The 23,821-nt window shown below is 38.6% G+C and overlaps 1 protein-coding gene across 1 annotated transcript in view; it reads right to left on the bottom strand.

Annotated features, from left to right (window-relative positions):
- Positions 1-7: 7 nt before the first annotated feature.
- The window catches only part of LOC139718759 (MAM and LDL-receptor class A domain-containing protein 1-like), a 109,342-nt gene continuing 85,528 nt past the window's right edge, over positions 8-23,821 (bottom strand). Inside the window, exons 84-107 of the mRNA XM_071630223.1 lie at positions 23,109-23,261; positions 22,180-22,361; positions 20,867-21,035; positions 19,657-19,788; positions 18,590-18,852; positions 17,835-18,069; positions 17,306-17,392; positions 15,955-16,124; positions 14,805-14,925; positions 14,107-14,256; positions 13,214-13,470; positions 11,497-11,587; positions 10,968-11,099; positions 10,172-10,317; positions 8,751-8,867; positions 7,906-8,140; positions 6,489-6,715; positions 5,761-5,884; positions 5,241-5,357; positions 4,286-4,426; positions 3,296-3,552; positions 1,571-1,655; positions 781-909; positions 8-180 (exon numbers count right to left, since the gene is read on the bottom strand). Of these exons, the coding sequence (XP_071486324.1) occupies positions 8-180; positions 781-909; positions 1,571-1,655; positions 3,296-3,552; positions 4,286-4,426; positions 5,241-5,357; positions 5,761-5,884; positions 6,489-6,715; positions 7,906-8,140; positions 8,751-8,867; positions 10,172-10,317; positions 10,968-11,099; positions 11,497-11,587; positions 13,214-13,470; positions 14,107-14,256; positions 14,805-14,925; positions 15,955-16,124; positions 17,306-17,392; positions 17,835-18,069; positions 18,590-18,852; positions 19,657-19,788; positions 20,867-21,035; positions 22,180-22,361; positions 23,109-23,261 (3,893 nt within the window). The remainder of the gene's footprint in view (positions 181-780; positions 910-1,570; positions 1,656-3,295; positions 3,553-4,285; positions 4,427-5,240; positions 5,358-5,760; positions 5,885-6,488; positions 6,716-7,905; positions 8,141-8,750; positions 8,868-10,171; positions 10,318-10,967; positions 11,100-11,496; positions 11,588-13,213; positions 13,471-14,106; positions 14,257-14,804; positions 14,926-15,954; positions 16,125-17,305; positions 17,393-17,834; positions 18,070-18,589; positions 18,853-19,656; positions 19,789-20,866; positions 21,036-22,179; positions 22,362-23,108; positions 23,262-23,821) is intronic.

A 23,821-nucleotide genomic window follows, 5' to 3' on the forward strand; every position in this document is an offset into this window, starting at 1 on the left:
TCATGGTTTACACCTTAAGCACCATCTCACCAGTGTATTGAGTGGTGTGGTCCCTGTATGGTCCTGTGGCATAGTTCTCTGTGTCCGAGGGACCGGTCCTTCGAATGAAGTTGGTCTCATCGGTCGATTCCTGGGTCCAGCCACAGAAATCCACCTCAAAGCTGCACATGTCATATGAAGCTGAAAGCAAAGAAACATGAGACCTTGTGGGCTTACAAGTAGGTACTGGTGTAACTCACTATGGCTATGTTATAGAAAGTTATAAAATTGAAAGAACATACAACTTATATCTAAGTTCTGGGCATTTTGATGTAAAGCTTACAAGAATTTGGCCGATTTGTTCTTTATACTACACCTTATATTGAGGTTCTGCACATTCTAAAAATTGAGCACTAATATTTCTTAGACCTACATAAAAAAGAGCTTTCTTTTTAACATCAATGTTTTAAGGGGTCTTTCAAAGATATGAGCTCCCTATCCGTATTGGCAAATGAGTGATTTCCTATGTTTAGGGCTAATCCCTATCAAGGTTTGTAGATCCATCCTTTGTACTAGTGAGTAGTGACAACCTCTCTCTAAAGTCTACAGGAATTCGAGTTGAATACAAATGATTAAAGCTCAAATGAAACAAATCCAACCGAAACACAATTTTTCAACTGACACGTGTATATGCTTGAAACAGAAAAACAAAGAAAGCAAAATTACATCTAATGGTATCTCCTAATGTACAGAAATATGTCAAAGCTGTGACGAACCAAAGCTACCAAAGCTTGTTCTTACCACACAGGGAAGAATCCTCATCAGAATAGTCTCCACAGTCATCAGTGAAGTCACAGAGACGGCGGGAGTCAATGCAGGCATTACGGTCACAGCGGAACTCATCCGCACCACAGGCAGAAGATCGCTCAGCTGTAAGCAGAATGGTGGGGGAGGGAGAGCTAAAATTCAAAGCTTGAGGAAACTCCATCATGATATTACACAAAGTCATAAAAGTACAATACTGTATAATCCATATATTTGGCGAGTTTAATCTATTTGCAAAGTGGAACTTCCAGACAATTTCGTTGGTACTTTATTTCTTGATCATGGAATACAGCAATGGAAGAAAAAATGTAAAAGTGCACATCTCATTCATGTTTAAGATCAGAGTAAATATTACCATGTGTTTTAGAATTTTGTGAATAGCACCCAACTTGCAAAATTCACAAATATAACCCCCCCCCCCTCCCTCCTCCCGTAAAATGCATGGTGTATAGAACAATGATTGATACATACTGTACCTCCAAAGGCTTTTATGATAATCTGCACTCTCATGTCAGGCATTTACATTGTAAGAACAGGTGGGGCAATGTCTTGGAATGATAATTTTCAAATACCATGAAATATCATCCAGCATACATGCTACCAAAATTCATAAAATAGTGCTTTAAGGTGCAAGAGGTTTGTCTGAAATGTATGTATGAAAATGATTGACACTTGCAACTAGCTGAGGTACTTCATTATCGGGCAAAATATGACATATTACTAATGGGGAGGGGCCAATGCTGGTTGCTAAGCAACTAATTCTTACCTGGCAGAGCACAGCCCTCCATTCTGATGTCATCGATGGCGACATCGCCCAGGACTTCGAAGGTCCTCACAGACTGGAACTTAACCTATAGTAGTAGAGGGCATGAACTCCTGTTAGTTCAAAACATATCATCAAAAAAAGATTTGCTCCTTCATTAGCTTGAATTCACTATGTGTACTCCAATCACTTAATGCCACACATGTATATTGTACTTTCCAATTATATGTCATATTATGATGCATTTAACACAGAGCTAACAAATAGTGTAAATTTAAGTAAATACAACTGTACCTCATCATTTCTGGTTTAAACAAAGACTGAGATGTCAATATGGTGTAAAGGTACAATCCCTACAAATTTTAAGATAACATTCATAACACAATCATAATAATCATGACTGCTTTTTAATTGACATCATAAGAAAACTAGATATATCGCTACGGTGACTGATATGCCTCCGCCATAATGCATGGTTCTCCTAATAGGTCTATAGTACAATGTCTTGACAATGTGTGATGACAGTTTCACACAATTGGCAAAATATTAAAATGACAGGTTTGACACAAATGTGCTGAATGTTCACTTTCCTAGAACTAGGTTCACTTGGATGAATGATTAAAATGTCAGAGTGCAGGTATTTGGGGAGCTGATGATTTTTACTTGACTTTTGACCCTTTTATAAGTTTATGCATTGAGTAATTTTCATGGTATTTGAGAAAAAGTATAATTTCAGTATCAAATGGGAAAATAGCATTATCTAAACCTGGCCTTTGACCTTTGACCTCACAGTTCCAAAGAGAATCACTGTTAGGTTGAACATGCATAAATATGTAAGTTTCATGATGATACCTTGAGTTACTTTTGAGATATGGAGGAAAAAGTGCAATTCAGCACTTTCACTTGACCTTTGACCTTGTGACCTTTGACCTTTTGGCAAGAAACTTCCCACAGAATATATATTGGGTAATACATGTATACATCAAGTTAAAAAAAAAAAGAACCTTCAGGCATTGCATAATTTGTATATGCCGATGTGTTGGCTCAGTGAGTAGAGCGGCTGCCCTCACAATCGGGAGGTCGTGGGTTCAAACCCCGGCCGCGTCATACCAAAAGACGTTAAAAGATGGGAGTTGCTGCTACCTTGTTTGCCGTTCAACAGTTGAAAAGGTTAGAGCAACGTCGATCTGGCGCTGCTCAGTGGCTGCCGGGCCCACGATCAATTGGGCAAAAAGAATTTCCATTCATGGACAATAAAATTTGGAGTTTATATCCAAAACAATTATTATTATTATCATTATTAATATAAGGAAAGTAGTGATATTTTCCCTAGATAATCACTGCCCATTGGAACAAGCATATATACTAAGTTCCATGAAGATACCTTGAACCATTTGCGAGATATGGAGAAAAACATGAATTTTCAACCTTTTTTTTTCACAAAATAATCTGTGACCTTTGACCTTTGACCCCGTGACCCTAAAATCCAAACAAAGTATTATCCCCCCCAGGATATACCCTCATACCAAGTTTGATGTAAAACCACCATACGGTTCTTGAGATATCGACAAAAACAAAACGGGACGGACGGACGGACGGATGACCCGAAAACATAATGCATCCGGCCACTTCGTTGGCGGAGGCATAAAAATCGTGAGAAAAAATTCAAACACAAATCATCAAGAAATAGACATGGTAATTGGCTCAAGATCAGATGACAAGAATTACGTTGAATCCACCGTGGATGCGACCAAGTCCTGCCACGCCCTCATGCCAACGGTCGCCATGGTTACCAGACTTGAACCACGGCAGCATCAGGAAGTACTGCTCCTGGACCCAGAGCTGGAGTGTGCCGACGTCGTCACCCAGCATGTGAAACCAGAAGCGCACCTCACAGGTTGCCGCTGCGTTGCGGTGCATGACGGACGAGAGCACGGCGTATGCTGCCCCACTACCGGGAGATGTCCCCACGTACATATACCAACCTGAAAGATGACAGTGAATGCAAAATAAAGATTGAAAAAATAATTTCCTATTCATCTCCACACACACACATATAAATATACCATCTTGAAATGAGATGAAGAAAAGGATGTATTCATATCTTCAGGAGTGCCTTTTTTTTTTCCAAAACACTTATTATCCGAGTATTTGATCCTATACATAATTTTCGAGAGATTTGACATTCAAATTAATGATTTTGAAGAACATCAAATAATCAGTGTGTATCTACATCAATGAAAGGCAACTGTCAATTAGTTATAACCTAATTGCTTAACATTGCAGTGACTTCTATAATATGAGACTGAGCAAGTATGATTTTCTACAGAATCATTCAGTCACTATCACCATGCTAGCCATTAGTTCTACCAGTTTCATTTTACAAATAGTGTCCTTGGGAAAAATTGAGTGTGGCAAATCGAGTCACTTGTAGATGTCCACTTTTTAAAAAAATTTAAAAGGTTGATTTTCATGACTAATAATATTTTTTCGTTCTATCATACACATTGGCATCATGTAGGACCAGTATTAAAAATAAAGTTCAGATTTCAAATTTGAAGCATTGCTGAACAGTGCTTTTTAAACACTGGTCCCGTGTCCCGGAACAAGCTTTGGTCGGGTCATAGATGATGCTAAATATTTAGTGGATTACAAACAACTGTATGTCAAGTACACTGTACATTACAGAAAGGTAATGGCATAATTGACAAGGGTTACCTGCAGATGTCAGGGTTGTGTGGTCATAGGCGGGGCCTGTGTTAGCATCGGGCGTCGCCCCTTGACTACGGATGAACTTATGGGTTGGATGACCAGCATTCCACCAGCGACATCTGTCCACCTCAAATGTACAGGTGGAACCTGGAAAAAAACGTTCCTCTTCCTTTGTTCATTCAATCTTACGAAGTAATTGCAGCAATACAACTTCATTTTTCATTTTTTACCCTTGGAATGTATTATGTAAAATATAGATTGACTTCAGCTGTCATCTGGCTTATGAGGAAAATGTCGCAATCTTATTCTCTTTGATGACTTCAGTTTTGGAATCCCAAACAGAATGACAAAGTTAGATCTTTCATTTATGATGAGAGTACAGGGTAGGAAATTATTCACTTATGTAAGTATCAAGAAAATCACAATTATCATATTTCATTCAGTGAACAGTACATAAATTTATCATAGCCAATGAGAGTACTTCTTCTTTCTTTCTTTCTTTTTTGTCTATATTGAGAAAATTCCACAACCGATAACAGAAAACATCAAGGGAAATAAATGACAGAGTGCAGCAGCATTGAAGAATTTTGATGTACTCCCTGTCTACTAAAGAGATGAAAATATCAAGTCCTAAATGTACATAGTGTAGTTGAGAGATTCATAGATCCATGCATTAACTGTATATGGCATATATTTAGCAAGGCATTTTTATTCTTTTTTTAATCGGACTTCCCGACAATTTTGCAAGTGGTTAAATTCGTGATCATGGAGTATAGTAACAAACAGAGAAATGTATGAGTGCATGTTATATTCATGTCAGATTCAGAGTTGATATTTTAATGTGTTGTTAGATTTGCGAATAGCACCTGACGCACAAAATTTGTGAAAATAAAAGCCTTGCAAAATACATGGCATACACAGTAAATGGATGCACAAATAAAGTTTGCAACACATAACTTACCACAGTCTCCCTCATCAGCACCGTTGCTACACTGAGACACAAAATCACACTTCTGGTCTGTGGGCACACACGCCTGATCCTCATCGTTACAGAAGAAGTCACATTCCGTAGGGGGATCTTCCACACATAGAAAGGATTAAAAATAGATCATTAACAGGCTTGCTATTGATGGACATGTTCAAAAATTATCCTGAAATACAACAACCCTAAATTCACAGACAAAATACATGTACAAATTTCCACCCTCACTCTGAAAGGCAATGGATGTGTAAAACACAAACATGGGATGCTGTAACCAGCACTGCAATATTTTGAAGGCTCGTAAGGTATATTTTGGTGGAAAACAATATTTCATCTTTCCTACAATACATGTACATGTATATACATGTGAATGCCACATACAACTGGGAAAGACAGTATTTTCTACAAAACCTGCAGTCTTTTGGCAAAAGGGTACAAAATACTGCAAATAAAAAAAAAAAAAACAGTCTGCATCTTTGATGGCACTGTGAAATCTCACCTGAACACTGGCCATCATAAAAGGTCACATCGTCAAGGGAGATGTCACTCCTGAAAGAGGCTCCAACCGTTCCCTTGAACAATACTTGGTAGGAGTAAGCGTCATTCCTACCAGGAAGAGTAACCTATGCAAATAATGAGGGAAAGAAAAATTCTTTCATGACATTCAGTTACAAATGAGCATTATACGGTGCCAATATGAAGCTGTCCATTATATATATATGTACATGATATGTTCCAATCTGAAAATAATTCAAATTCATGTCAAAGAATATGAATCTGTTCAGTTTACCACTGTAAAAGTGGATATTTTTGCGCAACTAATTTTTCACGCTTTGCCGGGTAAGAAGAGTTTCGCGTGTGTTTAATTCCGCGGAATCAAGACATTACGCACAGGAGCATATGACAAGCAAAAAATATTTGTGTGCTTTTATTTTCGCACTAGTTTCTGGTTGCGCGAAATGCGCAAAAATTTCAACATCACGAAAATTTCTACTTTTACAGTACACTGTACATTATATTTCTGCACACTGTACATGCTTGCCTGATTGTCATAGTCTGCTTTCAAGCCACATGAGTTGAAAAGATGTTAATCTTTGTGTATATTGCTTGACACCAACACGTAACCTCAAAAGAAAGTAATTGGCATGTCTTGGCTGTGTATCAATGCTAACGAGTCAACTCTGACCAATAAACACACTTTAATCAAAAGCTACAGAGGTCACTGACCTGAACCTGTCTCCAGGTATCCCCCTTGTCACCCTGCTGGGACCAGACATTGGTTGCCGACGACGACGTATCGGGCTGAACCTGGACGTAAAATGACCCGACATCCTCCCCACCCATGTGGTAGAAGAACTCCAAGCAGCGGGTCACTGGTGCTAGGAAGTCACTGGACTTTAGGATGGCTACATCTCCCTCAGTCTGACCAGTTGCCTCTATATAGACATATGAACCTGTGTATGGATGAAATAAAAAGGACATTGACCTTCATGGCAAAGTGTTTTCTGGAAGTTTCTATGATGTCAGTCTCGATATTGACATATGAACCTATGTATGGACAGGTTAAGAAGGACATTGATCTTTGTGGAGAAGTGTTTTCTGGAAGTTTCTATGATGTCAGCCTCAGTGTACATGTAGACATATGAACCTGTGTGGGGATAACTTAAGAAGGATATTCACTTTTACATACACAAGTAGGAGTGTTTTCTGGAAGTTTCTATGATGTCAGACTTGATGTACACATGTGAACCTGTGTGTGGATACAGTAAAAAGGATATTGACTTCTGCAAAGAAATATTTTCTGGAAGTTTTCATGATGTCAGGCTCTGGCACCAGGGATATTCCAAACACTTTCAGCATTGAATGTTGGTCCCAAAAAAAGACATACTCACCCAATAACTCAATGATGAGTATTGGTCCTAAAAAGGATCAGTTCACTCAAAGATTTGATCACAGTATTTTGACAATCATCAAGATTTTGAGATTTTCCAGAAGAAACTGATCAGGGCCACCAGCTCTTGAACAATGCCTTATAAGGCTTACAGTTTGCCTGATTTTCATTAATGGGTTTTAATAATCTGTAGTGTGAATTGCATGCATGAATCAATACGTACAAAGTGCTTTGGCACACTTTGTCCTAAAGATATTCTTATAGACATCTGGGTCCATGAAATGCTTCACCATTTCCTATTGTACAACATGAAAATACATACAGACGAGTCTCTACACACACTTCATTCCTTACACAGATTAGAATGACACCTCAAACAGCAATGTGCTTACATTGTACATGCAAAATATTTCAGATGTCTCACATCAAAAGTATTTCAGCTCAAAAACACAAACATTATGCGAACACACATAATGCCAACACACACATAAAACCTGTCTACAATGGCAACCTGGCTATAACTGCCACTCTTTCTGTTTTCCTTGGGTGGCTGCTATACATAGACAGGTGTGACTGTTAAAAGGGAAAACTTAAAATGTTTGCGAGCAAAAGCTTGGACATTGCTACATATGTACTTTGATACGGCAAATGCTAATTTTCATACTTAAAGATAATCACACATCATCATCAAGCTCATTCTCATCACTCTAGACCATCATAAAAGAAAACTTTTAAAAAGGAGGAACATCTCACCGTAGGGTGTTCCCAGGGTGTGGTCAGAGCTGGGACCAGTATCCTCCGAGTGGGTGGCCCCCTGGTTCAGGAGCCAGTCAAAGTCATCGGAGGACTCCTCATTCTTCCACGTGCACAGGCCGTTCTCAAAGGTGCACTCGCCAAATGGAGCGCAGGGTTCCGTCGAGATGGTGAGATCGTCAATGCCGACGCCTGAAGCTGTCTGGTAATTATTGGAAGATGCCCTGAAGGCAAACTGAACAAAACAATAATCGAGAGCATTAACTAACTAGAATGATTGAAAAAAGAGTGATGCCGTTAGAAAAGGGAGAAAATATCAGTACATCACAAATGAGGGGTGACAATCTATGTACCTCATACTCCCTGATAGAAAACTCTTGCAAGGGCAGACCTTCTGGTGAAATCATCTGGTGAAATCAGAAATCTTTTATCAATACACTGGCAAAACGTACATATCTTAAGAAATATTTCAAAGACGTCAAGTACAACTGTTATAGTTTTGCTTTCTACTTATTATTAATGTCACCGGAATGACTGAAAGGTAATCAAGAAAAAGCTTGAGTTTAAATCTTCAGATCACAGTGTCTCATGCCATTTGCTTACCAATGTGCCACTGCAACACATACAAGTAAAAAATGTTCATTTGATTTTATACCTGGAATTAAAAAAACTAGATCCAGTGAACATGATACCCCTTGTTAAGCCTTTGAGGATGGACTGATTTTGCTACAACGCGCATTTCCCATAGACACCTGCCTGAGTATACTCGGAACTCGTCTTCAATGAGTTAATGCATTACTCTCTCTAATGAAGACTTTTGACATAAGACAGATTTGTTAACTCACAGCATAGTTCTCAGAGCTGGTGTAGTTGACCTCAGCAACGTGCCACTCATCAGCTACAGACACAGAGTTCATCTCCCACAGCTGGGTGGATCCTCCACTCACTGTCTTCAGATATACCTGTAACCATGGTAACCAAGACAGTAATGCAAAAACACAATGTCATATTAACATGTACATGTGTATTCACTGTCAAAGCTCATGTATCTATTCATATTTGACCATGCATCACAAAACAAACAAAAAGTCACCAGATACAACTGTATGAAATATTAGTTAAGAGCATATTCTGAAAGAGTAGACTCTAAGCTTTAAAGCGATGTATAACTCAAATCAAATGGACTCTCCTAACCTATCTAAATATTGGAAAGAAAGCACACACTCAGGAAAGTGTGAACTGAGAAAAGAGGCTCTAAAGTACAGTGTCTATTCAAGCGCTTAATCTTCACCAAACCGTGCTGGCGGTGTGATGAACGGGACAAAAAACAGGGTGTAAACCATTGGAGTAACAACAATGAAGGGATTATCAGATTTTCAGCCTAATGTAGAAGCAGACTTGCTCTTTCAGAAAATATGTAAAAGTCAAGATCGGCTAGGTTGACCCATTTCACCTATTTTCAGTCCTCACACAAAATCAGTGTGTGCGACTTTTTGTTCGTTTTGTGATGCACGGTCACATACAACACAGGGTGCTGAGGTAACACCATCTGTGGACAGTTGGTGGTCATGTAAGATGATCCATGAGGAGTTGTCATCATTACAGTGTAGCTTTTAATTACCCTGAGTGACCACTTTATCCAGTTTGCATTCTGCTCTTTGTTAGGAGTGGAGTACGACATTCCATATTTGTGAGTTGTGACTGATTCAAACATGGAAACTCAAGTTTAAGGTCCTATCCACGGGGCAGAGTATTTTTATAACATGCAACATTGCTTTAACAAGAGTGTAGTTGTTCTCATTATGCATTGAACCTGATCAGTTTGATGATACGGTAGACATTTTACACACTGGGCCTCTCTACTGGCTTTCACAGCTTAAGTCTAAATTGTATTTATGGAAGTGGCCAAACAAATTTATAACAAAAACGTCATACACATCAAGTGCCCGGACCAGTACATGTACATCGGCACCAGACATCAAAACATGTCTTTCCATTAGATGCTGCAAGAGGGTAAAGATAAACAATTCACAGTAAAAGAGAGAAAGGAACAGGAGGTTGATAGGAGGTTGTATGGATGTTAGGACTGTTTTGCCTTTTTTCACTCTTCACTTCATATGCCATAAAACTTTCTTTTTATTTTAGCTGATTGCATAATGGCACATCAAAATAAGATATACCCTTGCTTTTTTAACCAAATCTGAAAATTGATATATATATCATTGCCAAGTTAGAAAGACTTGACAAAATGAATGTTAAGTAGTACCTCAAGAACAGAGACTTGGGTGGTTCCCATGTAGTACCAGAACTGGAGACACTGTGATGTGGGGGTGGGGTCAAGGAACCCTGTTTGGATGGTGGCATAATCACCACTAGTGGACAGACTGGACAGGTCAGCAAACATCAAGTGACCTGCAATGGGAGATGGTCAAATGTGTTGTTTTTCTTCACACTGCTAACATGTAATAATGTGAAACCATTTAGTTCTAGTTTATGTCTTTTTTTTTTAATGTCTACAATGATTTCCAGTGGTAGTATCTCGGTAGAATTTATTGTAAGCTTCACACAATTCCATAAAATCAAACTATGCTGCTTGCAAATAGACAAGAAAAGAGTTGATTCTCAATAATCAACATAAAGATTTTCATCTGGAGGGGAACAAAATAATCATTTAATCTCTTATGATGCATGTCAGAAAGATTTTTTTTTTTTTTCAAATCCACACAGAAGTTTTCATATTTTGTTCAACTTCCAGTCTTTCAGTCAAGAAAGTCATCCTATCATACTTCCAGATGGTAAATAGACTGTCACAGTGCAAGAAAATCTGCAGAACATGTCTGATATAACTTTTTCTGCAAATCCCACACACTGGATCTCAGCATCAAGAAATTTGCATTGTTTATTAAAAAACAATGGTTTGGAAACTATAAATGCAACAACTTTACTGGATAGTGAAGCATTAAGTGTAACTTGGTGTCCAAGTTTTAAGGTTATTTCTCGGACAAAACTTGGTAATGTCTGTTTCAATGCTTATGAATTTAATCTATCATATATTAGCTTACCATAGTCAGTCCTATAGGAGTTGTCTATGGCAGGTCCAGTAGCCCTAGATCCAGCCTCAATCAGCTCCCAGTCAAACGTGTCTGAAGTCAGCTGCACCAAGCCGCAGTTTCCATTCTCAAAGTCACACATACCTGTGGAGAAATTATGGAAAAGAAATTAAAATATATCGTGGCAGCTCTGATATACACAAGGACAATGTTAACTGCACTCATTGCACCAGCAAATTATAGTGAATGAGATGATAGAAGGTTTCATGCAGTGATAGTCTCAACAGCTTTAACCTGGAACCTTGTACGTATAATCAATGGCTACAATACCTGGAGAGGGCAGAAGAGAGGCTAGGTATCGTTGGTGCTTGCAGCTTGATATCATTTGACTTGAGTTGATTGAATGTAATCTGAGTTGATCTAAATTCTTGTTTTCTTGCTAGGTTTTGTGTGAGAAGTTATGGGTCTAGAAGATTCAAACTGTACCAATTCATATCAAGAGGAATAAGTCACATTGAGGGGGAATAAATATCAGACTGACCAGCAGTTGGACAGGCTCCAGGGTGGAATACGATGTCATCTAGAGCAATATCTCCCTGGAAGTCAGAACCTCGGATACCTTCAAAGATCACCTTCAAAGGTACAGAAGTCAATTAACATTTTGCAGAGTTACAATTGCAAAAGTACAGTTTCAACTCCTTACAAAGTTTGCAATGTACTTGCATACACAAGCAAATTTAAAACAGAATGCATCTATTCAACACAGAGCAATAACACAAAAAAACATGTATTTCTTTTCACAAAACAGAGAGAAAACAGATGTTTAAAAAAGTTAGACTCTGCCCATACCCAACAGTCAAAGTAGTTTATTGTAACAGTTGTAAAATTCCACAATTGGGTAACTTTCTACAATTTGATACGAATGATTGCATAGGCATGTTATACATTCTAAATTCTACTAGTTAAAACTACATGTATAAATGTAGAATTGATTAATTGTCTCCTGAACCATTAAGTGGCTTCCATGTGTGAAAAAGAGGTAAGATTAACCCTTTGTGCCCTTTGCAAGGCTGGCACAAAGATCTCTATAGGACTGTACACACTGTCCAAAGTCCCTGGCGCAGACAGGGTTCATACACAGCCTAAGGTGACATGGACGATTTTAGAATTTTGAAGTACGTTTGTAAATGCGAGATAATGAAATACAAGTGGTACTGGAGAAACAATTGCTGAAATATTTGGAGGTTTCCATGGTGGTAGAACATTGGGGACGTAGAAGGATTAACAGTGTATCACATGTTCTTTCTTGGATATGTGTGTCACCCTGAAAAGGGCCTACCCACTCCCAACATAATTCTCTTGAATATGAAAAGAGCATGCTTGCCCAACCATCAGGCATGGGAGCAGCTCTAGATCCTTTTAGGGCCACACACAAACCAAGGAGGTTCAAGAGAATGGAGTCACAACTGTCGTATTTCCTTTGAAGTCACGTTCGATGCCGCCACTCGAAAGTATTTGAAGCATGTGGCAAACTGGATCTGCCGCGCAGATAGGAAGACAATTGACTCATTTCTCATTGCATAATCATCAGCCACTTTCTAACGAACATATGTCTTTGCGATGGTAATCACTTTTCGCCATCCCTACTTATAAAAGATAGGTGGTATATAAAGGTAAAGACACAGGGATGCGCGAATAGAAATTGCGCAAAAAATGATAAAATGAAAATGAAAATTACTCGACTGGCCGTGCCCGGCCACTAATCTGATGTATCTATGAATATAGAATTATACTCGAAGATTATTCCATATCAGTTTTATTTGGAGGAATTAAGTGGAAAAGTGATAAAACCGGCTTTCCAGGAGGGTACAGTTTTAAACATTTTCACATGATACAGCTCTGATTTACACTTTTGCACATATTTCTTGAAGGGATTGACCTTTGTTTAATGAGCTTTATCATTAAGTGAGATTTCGTTTCATTTAATAGATAAACAAGCAAAATATAGCCAACATTAAGTTAACGTTCAAAATGAATCTTCAGATTGCTCAGCAAGACGGCGGCATCAAACCCCGCCATCAAAGGCACAGATGCACCTGTGGAATTCTTTTGTACATCAATAGAAAAGTGACAACTGTTTGAATAATTACAACCAGTTGGAACTCCATCTCTTAAACCTCCTTGCACAAACCCAAGAAAGAATATGTGAAGCACTGTTCAGCCTCCTACGACCCAGAAAAATTGTTGCTAAACTGTACCAGATAGGAATCTGAGCCAGTGAAGTGGATGTGAGCCTGTTTCCAGAATGGTCCTCTTGGTTCAGTCTCACGCCAGACCAGAGTCTCTGCTGTTCCTGTTGATGTATAGACAGACAGACTTCCCAGATCTTTGCCATACATCTGATACCAATACTCCATGCAGTAGCCACTGGAGTCTGCATTCGTCAGGTAGTTGGAATTCAGCCTGGCTGTGTCTCCTAAGTTGCCACCAGTTGCCTCTGTGTAAATGTAGTAACCTGAAAAGAGAGAAAAAACATTTGAGAAATGCCAGCGATAAATCATGTACAGGTGTCACAAAGCTGTCCATGTGTGAAGGCACTCGCAACAATAGCGGCCATACAACTGGTGTTGCCTGAAAAGCATATTCTCATCCTTGCTTTAGAAGAGAATCTGCACATCACTGCTTGCTGTTCAAGTACTATGACCTCTTACACATTTCCATTTATATGTACAGTATCATCCATGAAGCAGCTTGATGTCAAAGGTTTCATTAATTATGTCTTTTTTTTTCCTGGTACCATATTTCATTGATTTCCTATATCTTACTAAGATGTAGAAATAGTGGAAATGTAACAGGCAAGCATGGAATCATGTCCATCATTGCACTTTCTGCTGTTTGTTCAGTACACTGATGACTGAATTCATCTTAATCTATTCATCTTAAGGTAGCAAAACAAGAAAAAAGTTTCAGCAAACACACATACACACACAGACGCACACATGTTCAAATGCACAGGCACACACAAAAAAATATGCACAGGTGGGTGTGCACATATTCAATAAGTTCTTATAATGACAACAAATTACTCTACAACATTTATTTCATGATGTGCATAGCTAACCATCTCATAACACAATATTCTTCCTCAAACCTGTAGCATCTCCTGTGGTATGGTCCCCAGCAGGTCCTGTTCCTTTGCTGCCAGTGGTCCCCGAGGCCCTGGTCCAGTTGAAGTCGTTCAATGGGTCCTGGACCCAGGTGCAAAGCCCATTCTCAAAGTCACAGTTGTGGGAATCGGGGACTAGGTTTCAAATCAAAGATATGGTACTATTATCTCGTGTGACTTGTTCATTATGAACTGTCATAATGAGCTAATCACATTTAAAAAAAAATCTAAAATATGATTTAGTGATCAAACATTAATATTCCCCAATTCACACAGCTGGCTGATGTGATAATTAAGCCTTAGAGGTTTTTGAGAGTACTGCTATTATTATTAACATCGACTATTTTAGACTGTAATTTGCCACAGCAATGCTAAATGCTACATACAGCCAAGTTCACAAACAGAGGTAAGCATGCTTACTGGTGTAGATATCTGAGAATACATAATTAACACTCCGTGTTAGGTGTGATATGTAATACTCCATACACTGAGATGTAATAATTAATTCAAATACTGTGATGCAAAAATGCATACACTGTGATGTAGTAATCCATACACTGTGATGTTATACTCTTCACACAGTGGTGTAATAATTCATACACTGCAATGTAATAATTCATGCACACTTCATAAACTGTCTTTGTTGCTGCTGGAATCAGGGAAAAGACTATTTACAAACTCACCATATGTGGGTCTGGTAGTCGGAGGTGGAAGAGTTGACGCACACGGGCCACTGTGCAGCATGAGGTCATCGACTGCCGTATCACTCGTGTAGTTATATCCAACCACACCCTCAATAATGATCTGATGCACACAAAATAAACAATGAGTTCACTGTACTATTCATGACTGAGGGTTCATAGGACAAATACTGAAGCTATGCAAAAAGAGTTGTGTGGTACAAAAAACAACAACAAACAAACAAACAAAAGCCTGCTATGCTGTTGAACTTATCTTGAGTTACTTAGTTACTGAACATATAAGGAAGAGATTGGTAAATATTTGAGCACAGTTTGGGGTGCAAGTACACAAAATTTGGAGAGATAAAAGTTACTCATAATGATTTCAGGAAAACAAAAGAAAGGGATTGACAAATAAGCTGACATTTACGAGAACAGCAAAGAGATAATAAGACACTGAAATACAGCAGCTGTTATGTTCACCTAAGAAAGGTAACTCTTCGCTCAGACAAACACAGATGCACACAGGCGCAGACACATGTACTAAGTGATATTTCATGATTTCAGTTGAAGTGAGAACCATATCTTGTGAAATCATGTCATGAATATATCTTTCAAAAAATGTAAACTCTGTTACTACTTGTACATCTGTACATGGACAAAGAAGAGAAAACCACTGCTTCTCTAGACAGACAATAGTTGTGTCACAAGGTAGCCATGATAAATGACCAGATTGAAATGACAATTCAATATTCTGCAATTTATATAACGATCAACATTATTTACCAAAGAGGCTCTTTAGGTTGTAATTGCTGTCAGGGCAAGTTTATTCTACAATCAAGTCTGATATTCTGCATTAATATCATCATCATCATCATTATTATCAGACTCATCATCATACTCATTATTTTCATCACCAGCAACACCATCATCTTCATAGTCATCAATATCCCATCAACGAGTCTTTTCTCTTTTCTACATAGTCATACTCCCCGTCTCATTCTGTCTGGGACTGGTATTCTAAGCCACACAAACTCCTTTATTATATTTCCACAAAGAGAGCAGGCACAATATACAATGTATCTCAACAACACCAATTGAATACATCTCTGCCTAATGAAAATAATAATGATAAAAAAAAAAAAACACTGACCCAAAACTGTGAGGTTGCTGCCACATTGAGCAGTCCTTGCTGCCACACGTTGCCTTGGTTACCAGACTTTGTCCACTCCAGCTGTGGCTGTGAGTTGGGCCTCTGAGTGTGGACATTGAGAGTCCCTGTACCTTGACCAAACATATGGTACCAGAACTCAAAGCAGCGACCTGAGCAGAAAGGAAATGGGATGGCAGTAAACACAGTAAAAAAGCAATGGACTTTATAGAAGCACACAAACTCAATGAAAATGAAAATGAGAAATAAACACATGTCAAGCATTGCACAGTGATTTTGGAATAGGAATAGCATGGGAGTCAGCAGAACAAACACGTATTGCTTCGGTGGTATGAATTCTTTTGTGTGTTTGCACACAAGACGTAAGTACAAGTATTCTTTTCCCCTTCACTTCTCTTCTCTCATTGGCAAGAAGTGGTTATGTCCATCACCAAGAAGTAGAAGGTGAAGAAATATGTATACCGGTATATGCCACAGTCTGGAGAAAGGGAATTCAGCCAGCCATACAATAATTTCTGGCATGTTTGCACTATAGCAAATTCTTACAACACAACTGGGAAAGTTAGGATGACACCGTAGCAGCGATGAAATACAACATGAGATACATTTAAGGTGATTTTGCTGAATGGTACGTGTAAATGTTATGAAATTTTCTTATCAATGCCTTTTTAGTTTCTCAATATAATCATCTGTGTACAGTCAATAATAATACTACACTGACTTCCTAAGATGGGTCTACAGACATTACATTGTCAACCACTGCCAAAAATGTCTGGTACCATACTATGTACATAGAGCACATTATCAACTTTTGACATTTTTCGTGCAGAAAAAGTACATGTGGGTGTAAACTGAACTTTAGACATCTTTTTTCAAAATGTATTCATGACGTAGCTAGTTCCTGTACGAAATGAGTTTACTCTAGCTATTAAGTCAAAAGTTTCAGCTGCCATCCACTTCTAATTTTGGACAGTAATGTGTTCAAGTACAATGTACATTGTACGTCTAAATTTTACACGTATGTGCAATACTGGTGATTCACAGAAATTGACATTTTACTACTGGAGAGCTGGACACATGAAGCGAACTTGCACTATAGGAACCTTAAGTAAAACTCATATAGTCTGCTTTATACCAAAGTACGTCTTTTCACAATAGCTCTCTGAGAGTTCAATTTCTGGCTAGTTTCTCTCTTTTCACTAGGTAAATTCCAATTCAGACTGAAAACAGCAATCTTATAGTAATAGAGACCCACAAAAAAACATTCATAACTGAACATTCTATTAGCATAGATAATCAATTTCTATTTAAAATAAACAGTGAATGGTCTCACCTCCACTGGCCTCAAAGTGTTCACTGACAAGCCAAGCATTGTCACCACGGACACGTGGGGCAGAGCTCTCAATGAAGGCATAGTGACCTGTGTGTGAGATGTGCCAACAAAGTAAACACCATTTCACTGTAGGAGATCAAGGTCTGTGTTACAATTAGATGATATGAAGAACATACCCTGTCCAACAATCTGCATTCTGACTCATAAATAACATTAGCAAATCATAAATTACGAAAAATATGTATATCTGTAAACTATATTTATATACATAACAAAATCTAAAAAATTGCAGATCAAAATCTGAATATACTTGTACACTTATATACAAAATTATTGTTGGAGTTCATGTGCAGCCTCTAATGGTTTAAACATACAGAAATTTTATTTCAAACTTAAAAGATTTACTACACACCTAACACATAATTAATCAATCACAACCTGCAATGCACACACCATAAATACACAGATATTGAATGCTTAACTTTGTATGTTTTCACAAAACATAAATAGATAAATCACAGAAGCTTACCATATGCATTTTGTAATGTGTGGTCTACAGTAGGCCCTGTGTATCCAGACAATGTCTCCCAGTTGCCTCTCAGCCAATCAAACACATCACTGTCATAATCATTGGTCCAGCTACATATATCAGTCTCAAAGTCACAAGCGCCCTCTACAGGGCAGGCTGTGTCAGTGAGGATGACATCATCAACAGCAATGTCAGAGTTAGAGGACCCACCGGATGACGTGGCTTCAAAATAAATCTGTAATAGGGGGAAAGACAAAGAATAATGTGCACTGAAACAATTGAAAACTTATGAGATGATCATGACCATTATTGCACTTCACTGGAAACATGGGTAATTTCAAATTTTATTGATTTTATCTGTTCTCATTTCATAGAAATCTTCATTTTCAATCACCACAACTATAATCTATACTGCTACCAAGGTTACTATCTCCTTTTAAATTGCTGCATACATTGAATATCAGGGGTATATTAAGAGTTCTTGCAGAAAAAAAAAATCTAAGAAAAAATTACAACTGAACATTTCAATGCATTTAAATTGTGAAAAAGTATGAAAAGTGGGCTTTGAGCAGAGTAAAAGATTTGATATGAGATTAAACTCTGAACTCTCACATCCATGGAATACACTATGTTGAATCTTGAGTATACTTTGTATGGCTCGCAGTCACATAAATGTAATTTTTCCTAAACCTTGTAATTTTCTTTCTTTTCTCCCCCCCCCCCCCAAAAAAAAAAAAAACACAACTCTCCCTCACCTTATAGTTGTCAGTCATTGTTGGGGTTATAGTGACCTGACCTGACCTCCAGAGGTCGCCCTGGTCACCTGACTTCCTCCAGCCTGCCGTGACAAATATATCGCCCTCGTCCTGTTTATAGACAGTCAGAGAGCCTGCATCCTGCCCACTGAGATGGTAATAGAACCGTAGGCAGCGCGGAGCGCTTGGGCTGTACAGCTGGCTGACCAAGAGGGCGGTATAACCAGCTGGCTGGCTGAGAACCTCAGCATAGACATACTGACCTGTTTGGTTCATTCATGTGATGTGAACATGGAATAGAAACAGGAACACACATTTAGGAGTATATATGTATACAAAAACAAACAAATTTTCCTAAGAATGGATTCTACTAAAGAAGTTCACGACTGTTATGATGTAACTTGCAATACCTACAGCCAGACAAGAATATTAATGTGAAAATGATTGACATACAGCAGTACAGTAGCTACACGTGTACCCTACAGAAACGAAACAAAAAAATAAATAAAATAAACAAAAAATGATTTTTCATCATATATAAATTCAATTTGCTTCTAAATTATTTGATATTAGGTACTTATTAAAAACAAAGGATCTTCAAGAAAAAATGCACCAAAAAAAAAGAAACAAAATTGCAGAAAAGAGAGATTGCATTAGGCAGGATAGATTACACAAGTGATATGCTATGAAAGCACACACTTATTAATAATCATCACATTCATTTGTTTTGCAATTGTCACAACACAAGGCAAGCATTCACACGATCATTAATTGCACAGAGTTCAGTAACTGCACTTGCGTATGGTAAGTTCACTGAAGGAAATTTGTACATGATAGCAAGTTACATTATATGTAGTGAAAATCAAACCAGGAGGGTGTTTCATAAAGCTGTTTGTAACATTAGGAACAACTTAAGAATGTCTGGTGATCAGTTATTGTGCTGAATTATGGAAATTCTGGTAAGTATAGCACATCAGAACTGATCACCAGTCATTCTTAAGTCGTTCGTAACTTCACGAACAGTTTTATGAAACAGGGCCAGGTTTTTCTGATCACATGACACAAACCTGAGTCAGTGTTGGTGGTGTGGTCCACTGCAGGTCCCACACCTCCCTGCCCTGACCCTAGTGACCAGTCAAACTCATCACTGATGTCATCATTGGTCCAGTCACACAGTCCTGTCTCAAAGTCACACTCCACTGCAAAGTAAAGTATCGTGATCTCAGTCAAAATTGTTGTCCCCAATTGAGACTAAGATTATAAAGTGATTGTACGCTCATTCTCAAGGGCAGTCAAACTAGTCACTAATGGTGCTATTTATTTCAGATGCACAGGACTGTTTTCCACCGTTTTCAAATGAAAGGAGAAGACAAAAGGTCATATCATTTAGAATCATATTGCATATGATTGTTAGTCCATCTTAAAGACAGTCAAACTCACAAGTCACATGGATGTGTCATGAAGAATTACATCCTTTAGGTATAAAACATTGTAGCTAACATTTAAAAAAACATTTACACATACGAGTTGCCACAACCATGTATTACATTGCAAGTGAAGTTCCTCTTAGTGATCAACCCACAATTGCTGACCATTAATGATCAGTCTCACTGGACTGCTCAAAGTTGCAGTCAACTGAAGAGTTTAAAGCTCAGCCATAAAGGTGAGCACATGATTTAAAATTGAAGATTTGGTCTGCCAGGGCCCTATATCACCATGTGTTACAAATGTTTGTAAGTTCACCCCACCAACAAGTCAAACCCAGTGTTGAATGCATTGTATGAGCTCAAACAGTTCAAATTTACAGCTGATAAAGTAACCAGCAGCCATGCCTTACACAGAGTTCTTAAAGTTTGTTCATTACATACAATACGTAGTCAGTATCTTAGCAGCCAATGGTATCAATTCCCTATTCAGTTGTCAGATTTGTAAACCTTTTTTAACCAATCCATACCTGTGTACAAATTGAGACACTCTGAATTACAAGATACAGTGTGATTCCACGATCCATACTTGTAATAAATTATGGCTTTAACAATAAAATAAAGACACAGACCAAATGTGGTACAAGAAACAAAGCAAGGATATTTCACTTCTTCTGTTGGTCGAAAAAGCCTTTATTAACCTTACAGATTGTTATCAGATTGCCTTGTTTGAACAATTCAAACAGGAAAATGTACTTTCTCTTTATTTTAATGCTTATCATGATATAAAAGATGGCATGAATGTGCAATGCATATTCACTCTTGATGGATGGTGTAAGTTTGATGCACTCACTTGATGCAGGACAGTCTCCAGATTCAAGACTGACATCATCGATAGAGATATCACCCAGCCAGCTGGGGCCAATCACACCCTCTATCACCAACTCATAGCCAGCTGTGGACGTGATGATATGCTGCCCTCTACGCCACTCGTTGGCCTGCGTTCTTGACTTGGTCCAAATCTGTTACATACAAAGATCAAACAAATGAAAAGTTACATGAAAAAAACAGAAGCTTTGAAAGGAAAACTGCACCAATGAAGACAAATGAAGGCAATGTCTGCATAAGTATGCATTGTTTCCGCCTCTGCCTATTTTCTTCTCTTTTCATTGTATTTTCACCTTTGTTACATCATTTGAATTTGTCTGATTATTGCTCATTTGATATGTAATGATTGTTTGTAGGGGGTCATTTCCTATAAGCCTCTTGTGTGCTTTTTATGATCCATCCATTCAAAATATATACAATCATGTAAATTGTAACAAGGCAATTGTATTTTGATTTTTGTAGGCCTATATGACCCCGTTTACCGTGCGGGGCTGGGCCGAGCCGCGGCCGAGCCCAGCCTCAATTGCCAGGCCGAGCCCCGCAATTTTGTCCGTTTACACTGCTGGGCTCGGCCGCGCTTTTAATTAAAACATTTCAATATTTTGTCGTAGTGGCGCTCTGCTTGTAAACAAACGCAATTTGGTATTGTCTGGTTTTCAGACCCTTTGCCAACTGAATTCCGTGGCGACGAAGTCGCCGTTTGGGCAAAGGCCTTTGCCGAAGGAAAGAATCCTTTGCAGGACAAAACCACCTTAAACTATACTAGTTTTCGACGTTGAGGGGGTTAATATCCTGAATAGCGAAAGATACAGACAGAGGGTTTGGAAGCCAGACTAAAATTGGCCGTGCAATTGGCCGCGCATTTGGCCCAGTTTGCGTTTACACCAAGAAAAGGCCAGACTCGGCCGCGGCCAAGACCACCTCCAGAGCGAGGCTAAATGCGAGGCCAATTTTGGCCTCACATTTGGCCTTTTGTGCGATTACACTGAAGCGGGGCTGGGCACGGCCGCGGCTCAGCCGCGGCCGAGCCTCGCACTGTAAACGGGGTCTATGTAATGTTTTGACATGGAAATGAATGAAAACAGATCGCACAATACTGTAACATGGAGTACAAAAAGGGGGAGATATCCATCAGTTGTCAGTGTTAGCTGTGATACAGCCTGATCTATATCTAAAAAGAAAACACACAAACAAGAAACCCACAACACTTTCCAAGTGGGAGCTACAAGCTTTAAACCAATTAAGGCATGATAGGTGCAGAAGCACCATCAAACTTACCAATCTCTCGGTTGATCCATCCAGCATGTAGAAGTTCAGACTACCGATGTCACCGCCAAACATATGGTAGTAAAAGGAAAGGCAGTAGGGTTGACCCCTGGTTGACCTCAGTGGCCCTGACAACAGCCTAGCAGTCTCTCCAATGAGTCTAGGAGAGGAGGATTCTATGTATGCATAGTACCCTGGGGAGAATGAGGAGTAGATTGGTAGAGATATGAATGATACAGATAAGCATTACGCTAAAACTGAATTTGAATTGCAATCAAAAACGTATTAGCATTAATCAGTCAAAAAATGTTACTCGATACAGTGTAGTAAAATATATGATCTGGTGGAGAAAGAAATTACAGATCATGATACCTGTAAGTCTCCTGCTCCTATGATAGGTGGCAGACAGAACATAGCAGAAAACAGAGGAGTGAGTTGTATGTGTTGTCCAGAGATGAAAGATGGAACATCTGTTAATTGGGTCATAATTTCAACACACACACACATAAAACCTCACATGGTGTGTCATGTTTTTGCTGAAGCATATAAACATATATCATGTGCCTCTTTGGCATATTACTCCTGTACATCATCAGCAGACAGAAAAGAATACATTGTATGCATCTTAATTACTCAAAGAAGACAAAAGTCATCAACAATATACCTGCAATCAGTTGGGGATGGGGAAGATCAGCCTAAATGATCAATGTACACTTGCTCAAAAGACACTGATTAGGCATTAAGATTAACCACATACTGTACATGTAAACACAAATCAATAAGATTAGTATCCTTATTACACCTTTAAACTCAGTGGGGCAAATTATCTTTTAATAGGGTCCAATTTTTTTTCTTGAACACAACGACAAACAGTCAGCTATTGGGGGGGGGGGGGGGGGGGGATGGGGTGGACAAAGGAAGAATCTACAAGTCTTGGTTACCATCTCCTGTTGTGTGGTCAGTGGCAGGGCCAGTGTAGGCAGAGGGTGTGCTTCCCTTTCTGACCACCCAGTCAAAGTTGTCACTGCCCACGGCCTGTGTCCAGCCACACAAACTGCCCGCTGAGTCACTGGCTCCAAAGTCACATGTCACATCTGTAGTGTGATGGACAAAGCATGAATGTAAACATATATGCAAGTAAATGACTTCATATGTAAAACAAAAGTAGTTGATCAATAATTGGTAAAAAAGTAAACAATCAAAAGCCATTCATATCATTTTCCTCAATCACTAGCAGTAAATATCAATGCATTGTATATTATCCAAAGCAACCATTGAAATAAGCAACTTTAAATTCATCATGTCATACCTTGAAAATAATACCTTGGAAGTGGGCTTAAAGTTCCTTGGACACCTATCATTTGCTCAAAACTTAGTCAAAAGCATTACATTATTGAACATGCCCTGTAGTCTGGATGAATAATTGCACAAAACATTCCATTAAGCCCAGGCTGGAGAAAGATTTGAACTGCACAATAAAACCATAATCCTGCTCGGATCTTTACTCTGTGACGGCTGTCATCTGTAGTGCATCATGTTCAGACACTTTTGTACATGTACTTGCCTGCATTTTAATTATGAATATAGAATCAACATACTGATTTGCACTCCATAACACTTGTGACAAAATTGAACTTCACATATGCCATATAGC

This window comes from Diadema antillarum, unplaced genomic scaffold (assembly GCF_040938485.1).
Source record: "Diadema antillarum isolate AM-2024a unplaced genomic scaffold, OU_Dant_1.0 scf00000099, whole genome shotgun sequence".
In the NCBI taxonomy this organism is placed as follows: Eukaryota; Metazoa; Echinodermata; class Echinoidea; order Diadematoida; family Diadematidae; genus Diadema; species Diadema antillarum.